Source organism: Cheilinus undulatus, linkage group 9 (assembly GCF_018320785.1).
Source record: "Cheilinus undulatus linkage group 9, ASM1832078v1, whole genome shotgun sequence".
NCBI classification, from domain to species: domain Eukaryota; kingdom Metazoa; phylum Chordata; class Actinopteri; order Labriformes; family Labridae; genus Cheilinus; species Cheilinus undulatus.
In genome coordinates, this window is record NC_054873.1 from 2329525 (window position 1) to 2351195 (window position 21671).

Genomic DNA, 21671 nt, shown 5'->3' on the forward strand with positions numbered 1-21671 from the left:
AATAGGTGGATATTAGGTGAAATGGGATGAAAATTGATATAAACTGTCAAGAAAGAGTTAGCAGAGGCTGAAATAGTCAGAAACAGGCAAAAATATGGATTAAAAAGTGGTAAAAGGAGTTAATGGTGGCAATAATGTGTCAACAGAGCCAACAATAGTCAGAGAGTTGCAAGATTTGGTTTAGAAGTGGATAAAACAGGCAGAAGAAAGTGGTGGAAAGGGTTTAAAACTGAGAAAAAATGGGTTTTAAGTTGCAAAAATATGTTCAAATTGGCAAATTTGTGGGGAAAAAAAGTGATAAAAATTAGTTACAGTTGGGCAAAATTGGTGAAAAGTGGCAACAGTGTGATTTAAAAATGTTCTTAGTTTTTTTAAGGCATCTGGAGACCCCCTCTCAGTGTGTCGTGACCCCAAATGTGGTCCCAACACAACGTTGAGAAGCTCTGCCATAGTCACTAATGCAACCCCATACCATCAGACATGCAGGCTTTAGACAACTGTGTTGACAGACGATGATTTCTGGAAGTGGATATGCCCAGTGATGTTACTTTTCCAGCCTTTTGTTGTTTATCAGATTTGACAATCATTGACCTCTGTTTTTATTTAATCAGTGTTACTTATCCCTACTCAACCAAAGAGCCAAACTGTTGAAAAAGCCACAATCTCAGTGGTGAAAAGTGGCAAAAACAGCTTGAAGTATAAAAAACAATAAGTCAAAGGTGGCAAAAAGGGTTAAAAAGCAACAAAAATGGGTGAAAATGTGGGAAAGGGGTCAGAAAGTGGCAAAATTGGGTGAGGAGTGACAAAAAAATGAGTTACAGGTTGCAAAAATGGTGAAAAAGCGACAAAACATGGCAAAAAAAAAAAGAGTGAAAAGTGACTTAAATGGGCAAAAGGCAGTCAAGCGTGAGCAAAAATGGGCAAAAAAAGGAAACAAGTGGCATTTAATGACAAAAGGCAGCTAAAATGGGTGAAAAGTGGTGAAACAAAGGCAAAAATGGGATAAAGGTGCTAAGAAAAAGTGGCAAAAATGGGTAAAAAATAGAAAACAAGTGGTGCTTAATGGCAAAAGGTAGCTTAAATGGGCAAAAAATGGGGGGGGGGGCAAAAATGGGATGAAGGTGGCAAAAAAGTAGCAAGTGGGTAAAAAAAAAAAATAGAAAAAAGGGGTATGTAATGGCAAAAGGTAGCTTAAATGACAAAATGTGGCAAAAAATATGGAAAAGTGGCAAAAAGAAGCGGCAAAAATGTCCCAAAAAGTATGAAAAAGTAGTATTTGATGGCAAAAGATTGCTTGATTAAGCAAAAAATGATGGGAAAAAAGGTAAAAATGGGATAAAGATGCCAAAAAAGTGGCAAAAATGGGGGAAAAAAAAGGAGAACAAGTGGTATTTAATGGCAAAAGGTAGCTTAAATGGGTGAAAATGGTGAAAGAAATTATTAAAAAGGGCAAAATGGGATAAAAGTGGCAAAAAATGGGCAAAAAGTTGAAAGAAGTGTCAAAATGGGGGGAAAGTGTTATTTAATGGCAAAAAGTAGCTAAAACAAGCAAAAATGGGATAAAAGTGACAAAAATTTGGAAAATTGGGCAAAAAGGTAGGGAAAAAAGTGGTATTTAATGGCAAAACGTAGCTTAAATGGATGAAAAGTGGCAAAAAAAATGGGGATAAAGGGCAAAAAAAAAAAATCCCTTTTTTAAGGTTTTCTGGGGGAGTCATATTTTAAATGAAGACAGAAAAGAGCCAAACGTTCAGTATCACTGGTTTACATTTTACAGTGTCCCAACTTTTTTGGAACTGGGGTTGTAGATGTTCTCATTTAAACTGAGTTACTCTCTGATACTGTTGATCATAAAGACTGAAGTCTTTTTTTAAACCTGTGGGACCAAGTTCCTCTGAAAGGTTGTTTGCGTCTGTTGGGAATTCTGCACATTTTTCACAGCGCCCCAACTTTTTTGGAATTGTGGCTGTAAACGGAAAGGCTGCTTTCAGTGTCAGCAATAACATTTGGTAAATCCTGAGGGAGATTCCAGATTGTCTGGTTAAGCCTTTGGGATATGAAGCTGAATCACGTAGACGATGATGCCGTTCATCCTCCTCCATCCTGAACAGCGACCTGCTGTCAGAGGCCAAACGAGACTAATGGCGTGTCGTTATCAGACGTGTCTCCTGACAACAGCTCATCAATACGTGATGAGACGAGGCGATAGAGAGAAAGGCTCGGTTTACACACGGAGGTCGAGTTTCTGTCAGAGAACTCAAACATCAACGTGAAGATCAGATCAGCACGTCTCCTGTTACATGAGGCCTTAAAGAGGCGTTCGATCTGACACGAACATGTCTGTTTGATTCTTCAGGTCGATACGAGAGCTCCTCCGCATCTGTGCAGAGAAAGAGAAGGTCTCTTACACACTGAAGGTTCGTTGGTTAAAGCTCTAAACAAATTTTATGATAAGAAAATATCCAGATGTTCTTCAAGAGAGAGATTTTGCTCATCCATACTTTGATATTTCATTAATGTAGTCACTTTCATCTCATTGGACAAACGAATTCACCAGAAAAGTTTACTTCTTCTTCTCATTTTCAGATTTCCATGTTGGAGATTTATAACGAGACGCTGAACGACCTTTTGGCCAAAACTCCCAGCTCCTCTCTGGACATCAGAGTCCAGGGGAAGTCAGTGTCTGTCCCCGGACTGACCCAGATCCAGGTCCAAACAGAGGCCGACATCCTTAACGTGATGGAGACGGGAGAAAAGAACCGGAAGATCGCCTCTACCAAGATGAACACGCAGAGGTGACGTGCGGATTCAAACTCAGAACCAGCAGAAATAAACCCGGATTATTCAGAGATGACGGGGTGTTGTTTCCCTCCTCAGTTCTCGCTCTCACCTGGTGGTGGCGCTGGAGGTGGAGGGCTCAGATGAAGTGTCGGGACTGACGTCTCGAGGTACCCTGACTCTGTGTGACCTCGCCGGGTCAGAGAGAATCTCAAAGACGGAGGCGGAGGGTCAGAGGCTGGTGGAGGCCGCCGCCATTAACAAATCACTGACGGCTCTGGGACAGGTAGAGACGCTGAGGACTCACCTGGTCCGCTCTATGATCCTGTTAAAGCTTTAGTCATGTCAGCTCTAGTGACCCTGGTGTCATCCTCATGGTTGTGTCTCCCTCAGGTGTTCAGCTCTCTGAAGTGTAACGCTCTCCACGTCCCGTTCAGGAACTCTAAACTCACCCACCTCCTGCAGCCCTGCCTCAGCGGAGACGCCAAGGTAAGGGGGGCGATAAGGACAAAATACCAAGATAGTATTTTTTATGGCCAGATTATGGTATCAGTCTCATCAAGATCCTTTTCATTCTAGTTATTCTGACTATTCTGTGAGCTACTGACCAAAAAAACCAACAGCCTGTTCAAATATTTAAATGTCTGCCACTGCATAGTTGGCCCATCAGGTACAGGAGGTCTGGAGTTCTGACCCCAGAATATTTTAAGCATTAAATATTTATTTCCTTTCTTCTGATACATTTTATGGAACCATTTGGAGTGTTTCCTTCACCACTTTACAAAATTATCATTTATTTGCAAGCAGAATGTCTGTCATCAGGAAACATTGATTTTAGCAAAGCTCTAATCTGAGAACGGACCTGACCAATCAGCATCGTTTGAGGGGAACAAGGTGGCAGCTATACCAGAGTCAGTCTCGGTGCACTCAGGTCTTGGTCTTTCCTTGGTCTAGGTGCACTCAGATTGTTTTTTTCTTGGTCTTGGTGCACTCAGGTCTTGGTCTTTTCTTGGTTTACTCAGGTCTTGGTCTTGTCTTGGTCTTGGTTTACTCAAGTCTTGGTCTTTCCTTGGTCTTGGTCTTGGTGCTCTCAGGTCTTGGACTTTTCTTGGTCTCAGTGCTTTCAGGTCTTGGTCTTGTCTTGGTCTTGGTTTACTTAGGTCTTGGTCTTGTCTTGGTTTTGGTTTACTCAGGTCTTGGTCTTGTCTTGGTCTTGGTTTACTCAGGTCTTGGTCTTGTCTTGGTCTTGGTTTACTCAGGTCTTGGTCTTGTCTTGGTCTTGGTTTACTCAGGTCTTGGTCTTGTCTTGGTCTTGGTTTACTCAGGTCTTGGTCTTGGTCTTGGTCTGTGATAGTGCAGTCCTGGCTACAACACTACTCAGGTTACCGGAGCTGTGCACATCTACGACCTATGACCTTGTTCTGTCGCTCTGATTGGCCATCATGAATATGACAGGGGGAACATTCGTCCAATCACCTTCTGTGGTTTCTGGTAAGTCCTGCTCTTCTCAAAGCCTTTGTATGAGAGGTTTACCAGATTAATGTGAAAAATGACCATGCAATGGATTTGTGTAGTTAAAACTACTTTAGTGTTCATCAGCTGTATTTTACCAGTGATATTATTCAGACATATAGACTACTGACAGAATTCCTGCTGCTGCAGCTTTACAGTTACCCTCTGTTTATGAATGGCATTAATGACAGAGCACCTTTAGCCTCTTTTATGGATTGACTAAATAAAATAAACATGACCCAGAATGGAGTTCCTATCTCTGACACATGGTCATACAGAGACGCTGTGATCTTATATTAGTTTTACTTGAAGCCATGCCTCCCTAGGTTTAGAAAAAGACTCCATTAATACAACGTTTTGCTTGCTTATCCCAACCACTAAGGTTTGTGTGTAGAAGTGGAGAGAGCGGAATAATGCTGGCTGGAAGGATTAAAACAACAGGATCATGTCTGATTCTGCTGACAGCCGTCTGTATGATCTCTGCTCCCCTCTTTGATGATGGCTTAAAGTTTGCAAACTTTGTTTTGCAAATGTTTTTGCACACTTTATAACCAGGAGGCAGGTCCACACAACCCAGTTAGAGGTGTTTTAACCTCAATCTTCAGTTTTGTTTTCATCTGAAACCACGAATCACCACTCCGACAGGAAGCAGTAGAGAAGTGTGAATGACATAGTCCCTTTAGCATTACCCTAAACCAGTGATAGTCAACGTGTGGCTCTTGAGCCACTTGTGGCTCTTTTATATCTTAATTGAAATATCATTCCACAGAAAACCTTAAAAACAGGGAAACTTTGACCTCAGAAATTATCCATTGAAAGTCACGAGTCCGTTTAATTCCCACACTTATACAGTAGGCTTTCAATGTCAAACTTTTGCCCATTTTAGTCACTTTTTTTGCTGGTTTTTGACATTTTTTTTTACCAGTAACTCCCTTCTTTTGTCACTTCTAACCCATTTTGCCACTTTATACCCAGTTTTTGCCATTTTATGCCTATTTGCCCCTTTTCATTAATTTTTGCCAGTTTTTGGTCATTTTTGCCACCTTTAACTTATTTTTATTGCAACTTCAACCCTTTTATGCCCCTTTTTTACCACTTAGATTGTTGATCTTTCAAATGTGTTTTTCAACCATTAGGCTCTTTGGCTGAGCAGGGTTGAGTGACACTGCCATTCAAATAAGACCTTAAAAGTTCATTGGTGAGTTTTCTTTCACACCAGAGGATTGATGAGGGACCATGTTTAAAATCTGCAAAACAGCATAACCCTAACCCAGATCCCTACGGTCTTAACAATCAGACTTGATTAGACAGACTTCTGGCGGTCATTAACGAGGTTAACGAGCAGTTAGGAGCTGTGATGTTGAACACTGATGGAAGTTTATGCAGAACCTGATTTAAAGTTTTAAAGTTGGTGTCCTCTCTAGTTAGATGTCTGTAGTCCTGAAACCTCCAGAGAATGATAGAATTTAAAGTCAGAGTTGAAGTCATCGTGTAAAATGTTCCTGGTCTTCGTTCTTAATCATATTCTGTATGTTAATCTTGTTTTCTTTGCAGTGCTGTGTTTTTGTGAATGTGAGTCCGGATAGTAAAGACGCGGTGGAGACGCTGAGCACGCTGCAGTTTGGATCCACCATACGGCAGGTTTCTCTGGGGAAAGCAACGCAGAACATCGTACCATCGAAAAGCAACAAGAACGCCAAGTAGGCAGGGAAGAGCTCTCGCTCCTGAGGTTTACATCTGGAAATATGTTTTAACAAGTTTGGGATTATCTCCAGCACAGAAGAATTCAGAAAAAAGGGATGTTGATAAGCCACTACTGTGGCAGGGCTGTCCTAACTTTTTCCACCATAGTTTGGACACTCCTAGCATATGTGAATCAGGAAATTAACTTCTATCTCTGTTTAACACCACTTTTTATGCAACTTGATTTTTGACAGCGGTGTCAAAGACATTAGAAAGAACCTGTGGCGTTTTCAGCTGCTCTAACAGTTGAGGAAAAAAATCTTCAAAAAAGGTTTTTACTGTCTGAAAAGTCGTCTTGTATTAGAGCGGACACTTCAAACCGATTCACCTACTGAGATATTCTTCAGAAGACAACGAAGAAGAAGGAATTATTTTTGCCTCTCTGATAAATAATCTGATTGAGGCGGGTTTTCTACAGGCACAGTTTAAAAAAAAAGCTGCATGTGATCACTTTAGCAAAACAACAGCTAATACATAATGAACTATTCTAAAAATCCTGAAACTCATACTAGATAAAGGTAAATATTCTAATATCTAAAATCTGACTAAAATTCAAAATACTCTAATTAAAGTACCTTTATCATTGTCTGAGTTATGGCAGTCATCAAATCAGCTGCAGTAGACTAAAATGACTGAAACAGGCTGGAATTCTCAAGTTGAGGAATCCAAAAAAATGAGTTCCTATTACTCAGGCCCAGAATTTAAAACACCTGAGTTCCTCAGTCAGTGAGAAGAAGCTTTATGATCTTTAAATGTCTGTCTTTGGTTTGACGTGTCACAGCCCAGGATTTTTATTCTTCTAGATCTCAGAAGCTGCATCCATAAAACATTTTCTCCTTGAAAACGTTTTTTAAATTTACAAAATAAGACTTTATTTTAGGAAATAAACTTAATATTCAAACACAGCATGTGTGATGACTATTCTGCAGACTGTGCACTTCTGCAAAGGCTCCTTATGGTTTTTAAGGGCGGTCTCACACGAAGCAGCCGATTCACATCCAAGCATGCCTGACCAGTTTTAATGCTCCATACTGCACTCAGGCTTGGTGCTTACTTGGCACTGACACGGATGACGAGGTGGGCTTCGGCGCAGACGATTGCTCATGCACAATAACAGGTACACAGCGTGGCTGTGAAGAAGCAAACGAAGCCACAGAGTCTGCCATGGAGTCTGCATGTGAGAGCATGCTTCCTGTAAGCCGTGAGTCGTATTACGACGTGATGAAGCATCTGTGCTCAGACCTGGTTGAGCCTGTAGCAGTGTAAGTGCAGGGACAGGTATCCTAGTACGAGCACACTCTGAAGTGTTTTTAATGTGCATGTTTGTTGAAATGTTTTAGTCTTTTGAGGAGCACGGCCTAAGTGCTAATAAGTTCATGATTTCCAGAGAAAAGCCTCTGAGGATTTGATGATCTTCCAAGAGTTTTTCAGCCCTGAAATAAGGTCAAGTGTGCATTAAGATGAAGAAAAGCCCCAAACATGTCCGTAGTCTCAGCTGGAGGAGTTTCTGTTCTTCAGCAGCTGGTTCAGGACGCTCGTCTGCTTCAGTGCTCGGAGGTTTGAGATGTCCTCAGCGATCACCGGGACGTCCTCGCCGTGGTCCGTGTCGGCACTTTCGTCTTCATCGCTGTCAGACAGCGTACACAGGAGGGCATCGTTCTCATACGTGGGGAAGTAATACCTGAGGAGAGATCATCATCAGAGGTTCAATTCTTGGTCTAATCGCTTTGCTATTTTAATCTCATACTGCACCGATACTGTTGAGATTCAGGACTACAAATCCCAGTCACAGTCTTATAACGATGCTCTGTCAATAACTGAAAATCCTGCTCCATACTTCAGGCCCAATTCAACAATTAAACCCTGTAGAAGTTTATAATTTTAGAGTCATTGTTTGAAGCAAAAGCATTAAAGCTAATTTTAACATTACTCCCTGGTGGCAGCATCAAAACAAGCTACAGGAGAGAGGACGTCCTCGTTTACCTCTGCATGTTTGAGCTTCATCACTGCTGTTGAAAATGAAGACAGAAATAAAACTCAAGCTGCAGGTAGACTCACTGTGGTTGGTTCCAGGTGGAAATGTCCGGCAGCTGCATGGCGTGACCTTCGGCGGCGATGTGATGCAGCACGTCGTCTCTGGAGTCGAACTTCTCCTGACAGCCGTAGCAGCGGCTCTGGTGGATCTGACGGCGGATGAAGTTCACCAGTTTGACCTGCTGGTAGAACCGCAGATCTGAACACAGAAGGTGACGACTGTTAGTGTTCGTACTTGTGTATGGTGTATTTTTACTTTAACCTTTCAATAAACAGAAAAGACTCCTAAATAAAAGTACAAATAGATAAATATGTTATTATTAGAACTGCTATCCAGAGAAAATTGAAAGCTTTGACACATTCAAGGGGAAGTTCTGCAGACTTCTGGTATAATCTGTATCAGAATATAGTTAAAATGCAAAAGAATTAATCTTATCAACGTTATAGTGAACATTTTAATCTTCTGCTCAGACTGTACAGAAGGCAGCGATGTATTTCTTGATTTTTCAAAGACTAAAATGGCTCCAAATGCAGAAAACACTGTTTTAACTTCATAAAATTTCATTATCTATTTAGCTAAATCTTCAAACTGTTGTGTATTTTTACACAACAACAGTACTGCTAAAGCTAGGCTTGAAAAGATGCATTATATCACAACACGCATGTTCATCCATGATCATCACCAGTATTTTGTTGAACATTTGAACAGTAAGGTTTTCAAAATCGTTGTTGCTTTAATACTCTTCATTAACATGAATTTATCTCTGATGTGTTAGTAAATCAGAGTATCTAAAAGTACCAAAGATTCCAAATAACTTCATCTGTTTCCAATAAATCTATCTAAAGTTGCAGGAAAATTCCTACACAGTGTGAACTGCACAAATATGTTGCCAAAGTTTCTGTATCCAAATTTTCCCAATGTATTTGTGCAATCAAGCCAGCGATCTTTGGTGACTGAAAACAAGACATTACCTGAGGATTTTTTTGTTGAAATTCTATTAAAGGGGTTGTTAAACGTTTAAATTCTTGTTTCATGAAAACCCAAACAAACAGTCCCACTGTATCAGCTGTGCTGAGTCTAAATATGATGCAGCTCATCGTTGGTATTCCTGGTTTTACTTACTGAGATCTGTCCTCAGTTTATGGAGGTCAAAGCTGTGAAATTCCTGAAAAGGAAGAACAAAGAATGATTATTATTTATTTATTTAATCAAGAACCTATTAACAAAGAACCATTATTTACAGAAGCCCAGGTACAGACAATAAAAGTGTTAAATTAATGCAACCTAAATTAGAATGTTGAAGTATAAATATAAATAAGGTATATTACATATCAGGGCTGGGCAATTAATCGCAAATTAGATTGAATTGCAATATGGCATGCTGCAATATTCAAATCACAGACAGTGCAATATTTCTTTAACCAGAAAAGTGTCAAAATACCAGTTTGATACAATCTTTTTTTCTTTTTTATCTTTTATACCAGTGTTACTCAACCCTGCTCAACCAAAGAGCCAAATAGTTGAAAAATACCTTTGCAAGAGCCACAATCTAAGTGGTGAAAAATGGCAAAACAGCTTAAGTATAATAATATTTAAAATGAAGACACAAAAGAGCCACATGTGGCTCTAGAGGCACGCGTTGAGTATCACTACTTTATACGTTATTCAGACCTTCAAGTATCTTTACCTCCGCCAAGGAGGTTATGTGATCGGGTGGGCTTGTTTGATTGTTTGTTAGTTTTTTTGTTAGCAACATATCTTAAAAAGTTATGGACGGATTTTGATGAAATTTTCAGGAAATGTCAGAAATGGCATAAGGAAGAACTGATTAAATTTTGGGAGAGATGGGGAGTAGGTGGCCTAGAGGTTAAAGGCACTCCCCATGTATGCGGGCGGCCCGGGTTCGAATCCGGCCTGAGGCCCTTCGCTGCATGTCTCCCCCTCACTCTTGACCCTGTTTCCGACTCTATCCACTGTCCTCCTCCATCTAATAAAGGCACAAAAATGCCCAAAAATAAATCTTAAAAAAGAAGAAAAAAAATTTTGGGAGTGATCCGGATCACCGTCTGGATCCAGGAATTTTGTAAAGGATTCTGTACTATTGGAGATAGGGCTAACGGCAGAGGTCTGGGCTTTCCGGGTGCTTTTCTAGTTTTTATTTTATTCTTTACAAAAATCTTACTTTTCTTGCTCATGTATTTATTTTTCTTCATCAAAATAAAAAGAATGTGAGAAATGATCATCCCCTTCAATAAAGCATTGATATCAAATTTTCTATGTGAGCCAAAATGGCAGTAAGATATTTTTTTCAAAATTTATCCATAGCTGAACTTATCTAATATTGTACTTGTTATAATATAGAATGATTTCTTGCTGATGTTTGTTGAACAACAGAAAAAATGAGGAACCTAAATAATCACAATTCAAATCAAAACTGCAATATTACAGGAAAAAATTGCAATGAGATTATTTTTGCATATCATCCAGCCCTACTACATATTAAGGCAGTGTTTGTTGCAGTACCTTTAGATGAGTGTAGATCTGATCCATCGTCTCTGATTGATGATCACAGAACAGACACACAGCAGAGACCGGATGAGCCTGCCAGTCCGACCAATCACTGCAGACGATACAGACATGTCAGACAGCTGGTTTATGTAGTATGATGATGTCTTTTCTTATTACTTTTTGGGCCCTTCCTTTATTTGATGGGACGGCTGAAGGACTGAGGCCTCTGTATACGAGCCTCTTCTCTACTAGCCGAGCAAACCAGCATCCACTGGTGTCACTGGTTTTAATATCCAATAAAATCATGATATCGTATGTCACACGGGTTTAGAGGGGGACACTTAAGCTCTCGTTACTTCACTCACTCATCATCATCCTCCACCAGCTCTCGATCGTCTTCACTCTGCACCTCCTCCCAGCTTTTTCCCAACTCCTAAAAAAGGATGGACACATTAATAAACGTCATAAAGAGAGAAAGACTTCCTCTAATACTCCACCTAACTTTTATATAATAAAGAAACCATCCTACTCTAAGGTGAGCTTGTGTATTTACCAGGTAGTTGATGACGTAGAAGCGGTCGTACTCTCGATTGCTGGCGTTGATTCGGCGGTGAGCTTTCTTCCTCATGTGATCCTTCAGGGTGGTTTTATCTCTGAAGGTTTTCTCACAGTACAAACACTGCAGACTGGAGGAACACAAAAAACTTCATTTGCACAGTCACATATTTTTACAAAGGCAAGAACAAAATAAGCTATGTGAGAATCTTGTCTGTGATTCTATCAAAGGGAAATTTGCTTTTACACCCCAAAGAGCTGTTAGTATGCTCTCTTCAAACATGCCAAACTACACAGACAAACATGACACCTTGATACCTTCTGATATCACACTTTAACATAATAAACCTGTTATGTTAGAGGCCAAGAGCATGGAAGAGGTTATTGTTAAAGGGGACATATTATGCAAAAATACACTTTTTCAAGCTTTTCTAACATAAATATGTGCCCCTGGCCTGTCCACAATCCCCTCAAGTACCAGAAAAATCCATTCCCTCCCCCTCTCTTTCTCCACCTTTCAGAAAATGTGTGCTGAAACAAGCCGTTTTCAGATTTTCCCCTCATGATGTCATGTGAGGAGTTAGCCCCGCCCCCTACTTGTAGGAAAGTTCCGCCCCCATCTCCTGATCTTCCTCTCAACTACCAGCTATGAGCAGGAGGATCAGGAGAGCCACATCCATTTCCCGAGAGGGGCGGAGTCAGACAGCTCAGCAACATTTAAAGCCACAGACACAGAAACAGCTCGTTCTGAGCAGGGCTGAAACAGAGGAGTTTTCAGACATGCAGAAATCCAATACTGGAGTGTTTTTTTCAGCAACAGGCATGTTTTGGGGAGCTCTGACACCGATATAAACTTGTCTTAAAGGGTAAAATACGTGACCTTTAACATCTATCAGAGTCAGATCTTACTTGTCCAGCTTGTTCTGCAGAGCATCTAGAAACTGGTTACAGTAGACGATGTTGTCAGGCAGACCGATGCTGAAGGAATGTTCTCGAGCCATGTGGTTCAGCAGAGACGACCTGAAAACACCACACCCATTGTCTTTAACTACACTATACACACTTCAGCTATTTAAAGATGTATGCTTACAGAAGGATCTAATGGGCTTTGGCACCTTAGCTCCACCCTTTTTTGTAAATTTTATTTAAAGAGGACAATTCCATGCTTTAATGGAAACTGAAAACATTGTTAACATATAACAGGATTACAAACATCACTTCTGTGCATCAAGCCTGTTACAGTAATTGGATACGATCTGAGTCACCTGTTTCCTGTGAACTCGTCGCTGCAGAACATGCAGAGACGATGGAAGCTGTTGTCGTCTCTCTCCTTCTGCTGCTGCTCCAAAACCTCCTCCTGTGGAAGACCAACACTGTCAGAGAGACACCACAGAAGAAGAAAGGCACTGCTACCTCCTATTGTTTTCAGGACACTGTGTACAGTGAAACAAGGCAGGGCCGGTGTTATTGTGTTAAACCTTTCATAGACTGTGGCAGCTGAAGTGAAGATAAATAAAACGTGGTAAAGGAGAGTGTAAACATACAACTCAAGGTTAATAAAGCAGGTTTATAAAGGAAAGACTTTAGATTGGGCTTAAGTACGACTACGACTAAACTACAGGCCGATGAGTTTGATACTCGATGTCCTCACCAGTCGTTTCTGCTGCAGCCGCTCTCTGAGGATCCTGTCTTCAGGAAGGACGTCACACAGGAGGAAATAATCCTGCTGCTTCTCTGTAAGAACCACCAGAAAAAATAGTCACAAAAACATGAGGTGCATGTTTAAATTTACCTGTTAAGTCCAGATTCAGAGGACACTTTAAGATGTTTATGTCAGCATGCCAGTGTTAATTTTGGCAGCTATCTTTAATGTTAGTTTAAGTCTTTAAATGAAAGCCATTTTAGTTTAAGTCACATTTAAGTCATTTCTATCCAGCGTTAATTTTGTTGACTAAAACTATGACTAAAAATTATTCATCGACAGCTTTTTTCCTATGACAAAAACTAGACTAAGACTAACAAAAATAGATCTGTGATGACTAAAACTGACAAAAACTAAGTTTAGTTTTCATCAAGATGAAATATTATTCCCCACAAAAATCCTTAAAAAAGGAAACTTTGACCTCAGAAGTTAATCACATTAATGAGTTTGTTTCCAAGGCTTATACAGAAGGCTTTAATTGTCAAACTTAATTGTCCCATTTATCCCATTTTTGACACTTCTTTTTGACACTTTTACCCATTTTTTGCCCATTTCAGCTTCATTTTGCCATTAAATACCACTTGTTTCCTATTTTTTTCCCCATTTTAGTCACTTTTATCTCATTTTCTTGCTACCTTTTTTACCACTTTTGGACCATTTTTGCTACTTTTCACCATTTTTTTTTTACTACTTTTTGCCCATTTAGGCCACCTTTTGCCCTATTTTTTCATCCATTTTTGCCACTTCTTTATGACCATTTTTTTTCAATTTTTTGCCACTTTTATCCCATTTCTACCCCTCTTCACCAATTTAAGCTACCTTTTGCCATTAAATAAAACTTGTTTCCTTTTTGTTGTCCATTATTGCAACTTCTTTTAGCCACTTTTATCCCTTTTTTGCCCTTTTTCACCACTTTTTGCCCATTTCAGCTGCCCTTTGCCATTAAATACCACTTGTTTCCTATTTTCTTTCCCTATTTTGCCACTCTTGACTGCCTTTTGCCCATTTTAGTCACTTTTCTCTTATTTTTTTCATGTTTTTGCCACTTTTGGACCATTTTTGCCACCTTTAACTTATTTTTATTGCTACTTCAACCTGTTTTTGCCACTTTTCACCACTTAGATTGTGGCACTTGTAAAAGGTATTTTTCAACAATTTGGCTCTTTGGTTGAGTAACACTGATCTAAAGTAACTTTACTTGAGTACCAAAGTTGTGTACCTTATCCACCTCTTTTTATACGTCAAACTCTTGGCCAGTTCAGCTAGCAGAGCTCTGAGTTCTCTAATATACACAGACAACACCTCTCAGGTTTTATACAAAACTGAGCTACATGTTTTTACTAGACATTCAGAAATGTGTTCCTTCATTCAGGATGACATGGATTGGGTTTCTGGATCTATGAGGGAAATGTGAAATGATTAGAGTGCCTATGTTTAATTTCTGTTGTCATTTTGTCAACAATGGCTCCTAGTAAATCAGTCCATCATCTATATTTGTTGAGGTCGTTCTTAGTTTACTTTTTGTAAGAAGTTGTTTCACAACTTATGGACGTCTTGGTGGATTTATGAGCTGTGAGATTCTCTTTTGAAAGTGGATCTACTCACCTACAGGGCCAGTGGAGTTTGTCTTGATCACGCTGCAGAAATCTGTGACTGGTTGTTCCAGAAATCTGCCCCTCCAGTACAACATGTACCTGTGGGAGGACAGGAGTATACATACACAGAAGGTCAGTCAAATTAGACATCCTGTCTTTATTGTTGTCAGACACAGAGGACGATAATCAGGGAGGCTGGAGGGAGAGAGTGTGGTGTGACCCATTTAGTTTGTTTTAAACGTGACAGAGAACGTAAGGATGAAATAAGTCCTATACTTTGGGAGGTCAGCGATGAGTTTGACATCAGCAATGACCAGCTTGTGCTCCAGCAGTAGATGTTTCAGGAGGCTGTCTTTCTGCTGTAGGGGGACGGACTCGGGGCAGAACAGACACACCAGCAGATCTGAACTGGGCCTCTGCAGACTGGGAGCAATGGTACCATCAGCTGTCTGCTCTGGGAAACACAGTGGCTCCAGTATGCTGTCCTGACCTGAGAGGAAAACAAAACCCAAGATAAGGTAACAGCTCAGTATAACAGCTCTTATAACTCAAAACCAACCTTATTTTTGATATATTTCTCAGATGCACAGGCACCATAGTCATGCTCGTATCCCTTTATAAATGGCCTACACTATACCTTTATCTCTCTGGCCATCGGGTTTTGGCTCTTAATAACCGTTTAACTGTTCAGTTTTCATATTTTAAGCTTTTAAATCACTAATGACCCAGTCATGTTTCCCCCAGAAAGGAGCGGGGCTGAGATGATTGGGGAAAAGTACCGGGACGGGTTGCTCTTCTCAAATGGTTGGTGGCCACTTTTATAGACATACGAGTCAAAGACATTTAATAAAAGATGTTTTTTTTAGATTAAATTATATAAAATAGACCCCTTAATTATCCTGAAGGGATTATTTTCGTCTGTTTCCCTTTACCAAAAATGCAGGAAAACTTCTGTGTAAGGTCTAACTTGCAGAAATGTGTAGTTTACTGTCTGGCTGATGCAGCTTCATTAATATAAAGTTATTTAAGGGACGCTAATGTGAGATTGTTCTATAAACGGTGTAGAAATAATCTCAACATGATAAAGACAGACGAAAACTCGCCTCAGAATAGTGCCTGATGTGAAAGTTTAATGAAACAGTGGGAGAAACTCAGGCTGTTAGTTAGCTTGTTAGCATAGCCAGCTAGCTGTCAGCCTTTTAGCGTCATTTTAAAGTGAAGAGCTGAACGGTTTTAAACTTTTTCACTCTCTTACAGATACTGAGCGTGAAAGACGGTTTTAAAATCTACTCTGAAGACAAAACTGCTCCAGTAAAGCCACTGACACGTTTAAAAAAGCCTCGTTACCGTCTGTGTTCCCCCCGCAGGCGGCCATCTTTACTGTGACGTAGTGAAAATAGCAAATAACGGACCAATCAGAAGTCTGGAATTGTTCTGGCGCTGCATTCAGGATCCATGAGTCAACGTCGGACTCAAATGATGCATTCAGTGTGCGCTCACCCTGAGTGCACTCTTTACACAACATACGATTCCTCTGTTTCTTCCGAAGCAGGACTTCAGTCAAGATCATCACCACCCTGTGATTTTAGCGTCAGCTAAAATAGCACTGATTATAGTCTGAAGGCTCAAAATCTGGGATCAAAAAGTAAAACTTTTTGGTTCAAAAGGTAAAAACATGACATTTAAAGTCAAAATTTGTTTTTAACAGGCAAATATGTGAGATAGAAAGTTGATATCATAATTTCTGATGGTGAAAATATTGTCAAAATCATGAGTTTAAAAGGTCAAATATGGGATAAAATTGCAAATCACAAGTTTTCAAGGTCAAAACAATAAGATAGAATTCTTAATCATTAGTTTTAAAGGTCAAAATAAGATATAAAAGTCAAAGTTAGGAGTTGAAAATGTCAACATGTAAGAAAAAAGTAAAAACCATGAGATTAAAAGATGAAAATATGGAGATAAAATTCAAAATCATGGGTTTTGAAAGTCAAAATATTGCTCAAAATTTAAAATTGATCCGAAAGCTCAAAATACAAGAGAAAAGGTCAAAATTATAGGATGAAAAGGTCAAAATGTGAGATAAAATTAAAAAATCATGGGTTTAAAAGATCAAACTTTTACTCAAAATTTAAAACTGCGATTTTATAAGGTCAAAATATAAGACAAAAAGTTAAAACCATAACTTTGAGAAATAATTGTGAGATACAACATTGAAAATATGAAATGAAAACAAATCCCTTTTTCACATTCCTGAGTTTTAATCAAATTATTTCTACTCTGTACTACTTCTAATTTTTAGGACTCATTGGGGATATAGTAAATAATCGAGGTTAAGTTCACATTTTTGTACTGGAGTAAATCTGCAGACCTCATACTGATGGGCCAGTTATAATAAAATATAATTTGATCTGGTGGACCCGGTTTGACTGCACCACAGGCCGGATTTGGCCCCTGGGCCTTGAGTTTGACTCCCCTGGTTTAGAGCTTCTTTTAAATTTCAGGAGGAATTCTCCTCATATGGAGAAATGCAGCAGTGGTTAGTCTAAAAATGACCACTAGGTGGCAGACAACTCAAAGCTTTGAACTTCATGTGTGAGTCTGACTGATGCTCTAAATCACTGCTGCTCATAAAATATCAGACATGAACTTTTTCATGAAAAATGTGTTTGTTAAATATATAAAAATTATTCCAGCAACATTTACATCAATTATCTACTATCAACAGCAGTTTTATCTGATTTTACACCTGATTCAGCTCATATGTGTGTGAAATTAATCCATTTATTCCCCTGAATTTCAGAGACTAAATCAACTTTACCAAAAAACTCAGTTTTTTTTTTTAAATCGTTGTTCAAATATTTATAAAACATGCACATATAAACATGCTCAGTAGGTGAAGAGGGCCATCTTTCATGAGAAATGCTCATAAATTAAACAAAAGGGAGCATTTTACAGTTGATTCTGTTATTCTATGTGCTGTTATTTTTAGTTTGGTATAGTTTAATCATAGCGAGTAAGGCTGATGTGTCCTAAGAGGAATTTGCTTCGCAGGCATGCAAAAAAACATGAAACATGAGAAACAGTCTCACAATCTCAGACAAAACACTGAAATCCAAAAAGACATTAGAGCAGTGGTTCTCAACCTTGGGGTCAGGACCCCATTGGGGTCGTGAGACGCTGAGAGGGGGTCTCCAGATGCATTAAAAAAAAAAGAATATTTTTATTATTACACTGATGCCACTTTACATCAAATTTACCAAATTTTAACCCTTTTTCATCCTTTTTAACACCAATTTTGCCAATTTTAGCACATTTTTGCCACTTTAAACCCGTTTTTGTCCATTTTTTTCACCTTTTTTATTCCTGTTTTTGTCATTTCTAAATCAATTCTTGCTACTTTCTTCCTATGGTTGCCTCATTATTACCACTATTAACTGCTTTTTGCACCCTTTTGTTGCCCATTTTAACCACAGTTATCCCATTTTTGCCAGTTTATATCAATTTTTCATCATAGTCAACCTCATTTCCCCCATTTTTTTGTACTTTAAAGCCATTTAAGCCACTTTTTAATCCCCTTTTACCACTTTTTGTTCCCATTTTTGTCAATTTAATCAATTTTTGGGTTTTTTTGCCCGTTTATGTTCTTTACATTACAATTTCACACACCTTTTTTCACATTTTTTCCATTATTAACTAACTGAACAATTTTTCACCCATTTTACATGATTTTTTTTTTAAGTTTTTATTTTTAGAAGGTTATTTACCACATAAATGAATAGATAGAGGTATTTATTTCTTTGATAAGAGTTGTTTTTGTTTAGGTCAAATGTAAAATATGGTTTTCACAGCTTAACTTCACAGTGGACCATGGTTTTGCTGACCTCCATGGGTCCCAGAAACCTCCCCCTTTATATCTCCTTATGGACAGGGTTGTCTGCACACGACTATTCTTGAAGGTTCATGGCTGAGTCCAACCACCATCAGGTCCAGAGGGGGTCACCAGTCTCTGGATCCTTCATTTTGGGGGTTGTGGGCTGAAAGGGTTGAGAACCCCTGCATTAGAGGACAAAAGAAGGCAGACGTCTTCAGACATCTGTGCTGAACATAAAGCACGTCTCATTCGTTCATTTTTTAAATTTAATTGTGTGAGGGCCTGAGCGGTAAAAGAATGTTTCATTCTGTTGGATTTGACCTTTAACCTGACCTTCCTGATGGAGGCAACAGCTCAAATTCATGCCGTATACATGAACACAGCCAAGATGACCAAAAGATGAAGAATGAAAGGCGCTTCCTCCCCTTAAAGATTTAAATCTTGTTCTTTAGAGAAATCTTCATGTTCACTAATAAAGGAGTTTGACATAAATAGATGAAAATGCTCGGTAATAAAATGAAGGCCGTTGTTTTGGAGGACTACATTTTTGCATAATCTCTCTCTCTTGTTAACTGTTTGTGTAGGCGGTGCTCTCCCGGCCTCCCCGTGGTTGTCGGTTCTCCTCGCTCAGCCCTCTCAGGTGCATTCAGGTGCTGCATTACTCACTCGGAGCTCAGAGCGCTAATTAAACCCCTGAGTGAGGCAGCCGCAGACAAACGCCGCCGGGGTCTGATGTGGATTTCTGACTCACACCAGAACTCCCAGATGAGCCGCATCAATTTTCAGCTCCAAACAGAAGGAAGGAGAGAGAAGTTTTTATTTGAGAGCTGCACACAGAAGCTCCAACAGCATCCCACGTAAACAGAGAGGAGGGTTGGAGCAACCACAGAGAGAACGTCTGAGTCATGACGGCCGGATAGAAAACATGCTGATACTGTAAAATAGCTCAGAATAACCATAAACAAGTCTCTGATCATTTTATACATGATCTACTTTAATTCTACCAAGAAGTTATTGGTAGGAGCCAAACAGTTATTCTGATCTTATCACAAGGTTGCACTACGTTTTACACCAGCGTTACTCAACCAAAGAGCCAAACTGTCGAAAAGTGCATTTGCAAGAGCCACAATCTGAGTGGTGAAAAGTTCTAATAAAATTATAATAGGTTAAAGGTAGCAAAAAACCTGCAAACACTGGGAGAAAAAGTGGCATAAATGAGAAAAAAATGTGGCAAAAAAGGGCAGAAAGAGGCAAAAATTGGTGGGAAGTGACCCAGAAATGAGTTAATTGTGGCAAAAATGGTCCCAAAGTGGCAAAAACTGAGTGAAAAGTGACTAAGTTGGGCAAAAATCAGAACAAACGGTGGGAAAAACGGGTAAAAAGTGACATTTCATTACAAAAGGCAGGATAAAAGTGTAAAGAAAATGGGTGAAAAGTGACAAAAAGAAGTGTCAAAAAAGGGCAGAAAGAGGCAAAAGCGGGTGGGAAGTGACCAAAAAATGAGTTAACAGTGGCAAAAATGGTCTTGAAGTGACAAAAACTGAGTGAAAAGTGATTAAGTTGGGCAAAAATCAGAATAAATGGTGGGAAAAATCAGCAAAAATTGGCAAACACTGGCAGAAAGGGGCAAAAATAGGTGGGAAGTGACCAAAATGGATGGAAAGTAACCCAGAAATGAGTTAAAGGTGGCAGAAATTATCCGGAAGTGGGAAAAACGTGGCAAAAAATGGGTGAAAAGTGACTAAAATGGGCAAAAAGCAGCTTAAACGGGAGAAAAGTGGCATACAAGCCAAAAAGGGACCAAAAAAATGACAAAGAGCAGGATAAAAGTGTCAAAAATGGGTGAAAAGTGACAAAAAGAAGTGGCAAAAATGAGCTAAAAGTGGGAATCTAGGTCAGTATTGGCGTAACATGAATGTTTGGAAGCAAACACTTCTGCACCAGTTTTTCTGTTTTTGTGACGATACACTGGATTATTGGATCCTCATATTTTAGGGCTTTAACGCTGAGAACAGCCAATAAACAGTAAACTAAAGGGAACAGAGCTGTTAGCATGCTGACCGCTAATTAGCCTGGTGTCCCGTTAGCTAGGGTGCTGCATGACTCGTGTCTTTCTCCTCACTTTCAGTGCCCTTTTGTCTCTGTTTTGCTGGTAGCCAATAGACCTTTGATCTGAGGCGTGCACTGCATCACGCAGTTATACTGCCACCTGTTGGCTTTTATATTGACTGCACCCTAACTGCTGACACAGCATTAATGACTGGACTGACTGTGTAACAGCTGAATCCATGCATGTGTTCACTGGGAGCATGTGATGATACACAGATTCATCAGAATACGGAGAAACAGTTTTTTGTTTTCTATGATCTACAACAGAAAGTTAAACTTCCATATTTCCCAGATTCATCTTCACAAGGTGAAATATTTAAAGACTTTTTTGTTTTACTGTTGATGATTGTAGGTTACAGCTCATGGAAATAAAAAATCCACTCTTAAATATTCAAATATTGAAAGCATTGTTGCAGTAATTCCTGCTAAAGGAGCCCTGATCCAGTGGTGAGTGCATACATGAGCAGAATTTTCCAGATGGTAGATATTTCTGGGTTATTAACCCGTTTTTTGACTGATATTTCAATTTCTTTAAGATAGGGGATATTTGACTTTTTAAGAGCTGAAAGCCGTAATCATCAAGATTAAAACAAAAAAAAGTATCAAAATATTTCACTTTGAATGAGATGAATTTAGAATATTTGAAGTTAAGATTTTTAAAATTAAATCACAGCAAAATAAAGAACTGTTTTCAGGATACTCTAGTTTTCTGAGATGCACCTGTATATTGCCGTTATGTTTAATGAGGACAGGTTAACTCCTAGCTGCCTTCTAAGCCTGTTTCATTGTTGCCTGATCCATCAACCTGCTGAAGAAATTCAAAAAGTTTTTATATGGAAGTCATTCATTAGACTTAGATCTTCTCTTTCACATCCAAACCAACTTTCTCTGATTTCGTGTCATGTCTCATTTCTCCCCTCACGCTGGCCTCCTGGTTGTTCCAGCATTAAAGTTTACTGACTCTCCCTGATTTTACGTCATGCTCTTCTTTTATTGATCCTCTCTGTAGTGTTGCTGCCGCAGCCTCGTCCGTCTTTGAAATCCTGAAATCCTCTGACAGCAGAAACAGCAGAAACAGCTGAACCCCACGCAGATGGAAACCTCCTCCTCCTCCTCCTCCTCCTCCGCTCAGGTCCAACCTGGATGCTGCTACTGGCGACCAACTGTTGCATAGCAACCGCCGGCTCAGCAGCTAATAGTGCTCCTCCTGTTTAGAGCCGGGAAACCTCAAAAGATGTCATGATGTGGGCGGAGCCGCCC

General features: G+C 39.5%; 1 protein-coding gene across 1 annotated transcript; it reads right to left on the reverse strand.

Moving 5' to 3' along the window:
• Positions 1-6116: 6116 nt before the first annotated feature.
• On the reverse strand, positions 6117-15813 carry znf277 (zinc finger protein 277). Its single transcript, XM_041794813.1, has 12 exons — positions 15776-15813; positions 14705-14918; positions 14439-14527; positions 12783-12865; positions 12397-12488; positions 12041-12151; positions 11130-11262; positions 10942-11009; positions 10592-10688; positions 9191-9233; positions 8092-8266; positions 6117-7714 (listed from the first exon to the last, which is right to left on the reverse strand). Exons 1-12 carry the CDS (start codon positions 15801-15803, stop codon positions 7525-7527), a joined length of 1323 nt encoding a protein of 440 aa, XP_041650747.1. The 5' UTR covers positions 15804-15813; the 3' UTR covers positions 6117-7524.
• Between the last annotated feature and the right edge of the window lie 5858 nt (positions 15814-21671).

Excerpts from the sequence above, each read along its gene's own strand:
- znf277 (XM_041794813.1), bottom strand. The coding sequence starts at position 15,803 with ATGGCCGCCTGCGGGGGGAACACAGACG. Across the intron at positions 14,528-14,704 it reads CTCATCGCTGACCTCCCAAA|GTACATGTTGTACTGGAGGG; the intron begins GTATAGGACTTA and ends GTCCTCCCACAG. Across the intron at positions 12,489-12,782 it reads GGCTGCAGCAGAAACGACTG|GAGGAGGTTTTGGAGCAGCA; the intron begins GTGAGGACATCG and ends GGTCTTCCACAG.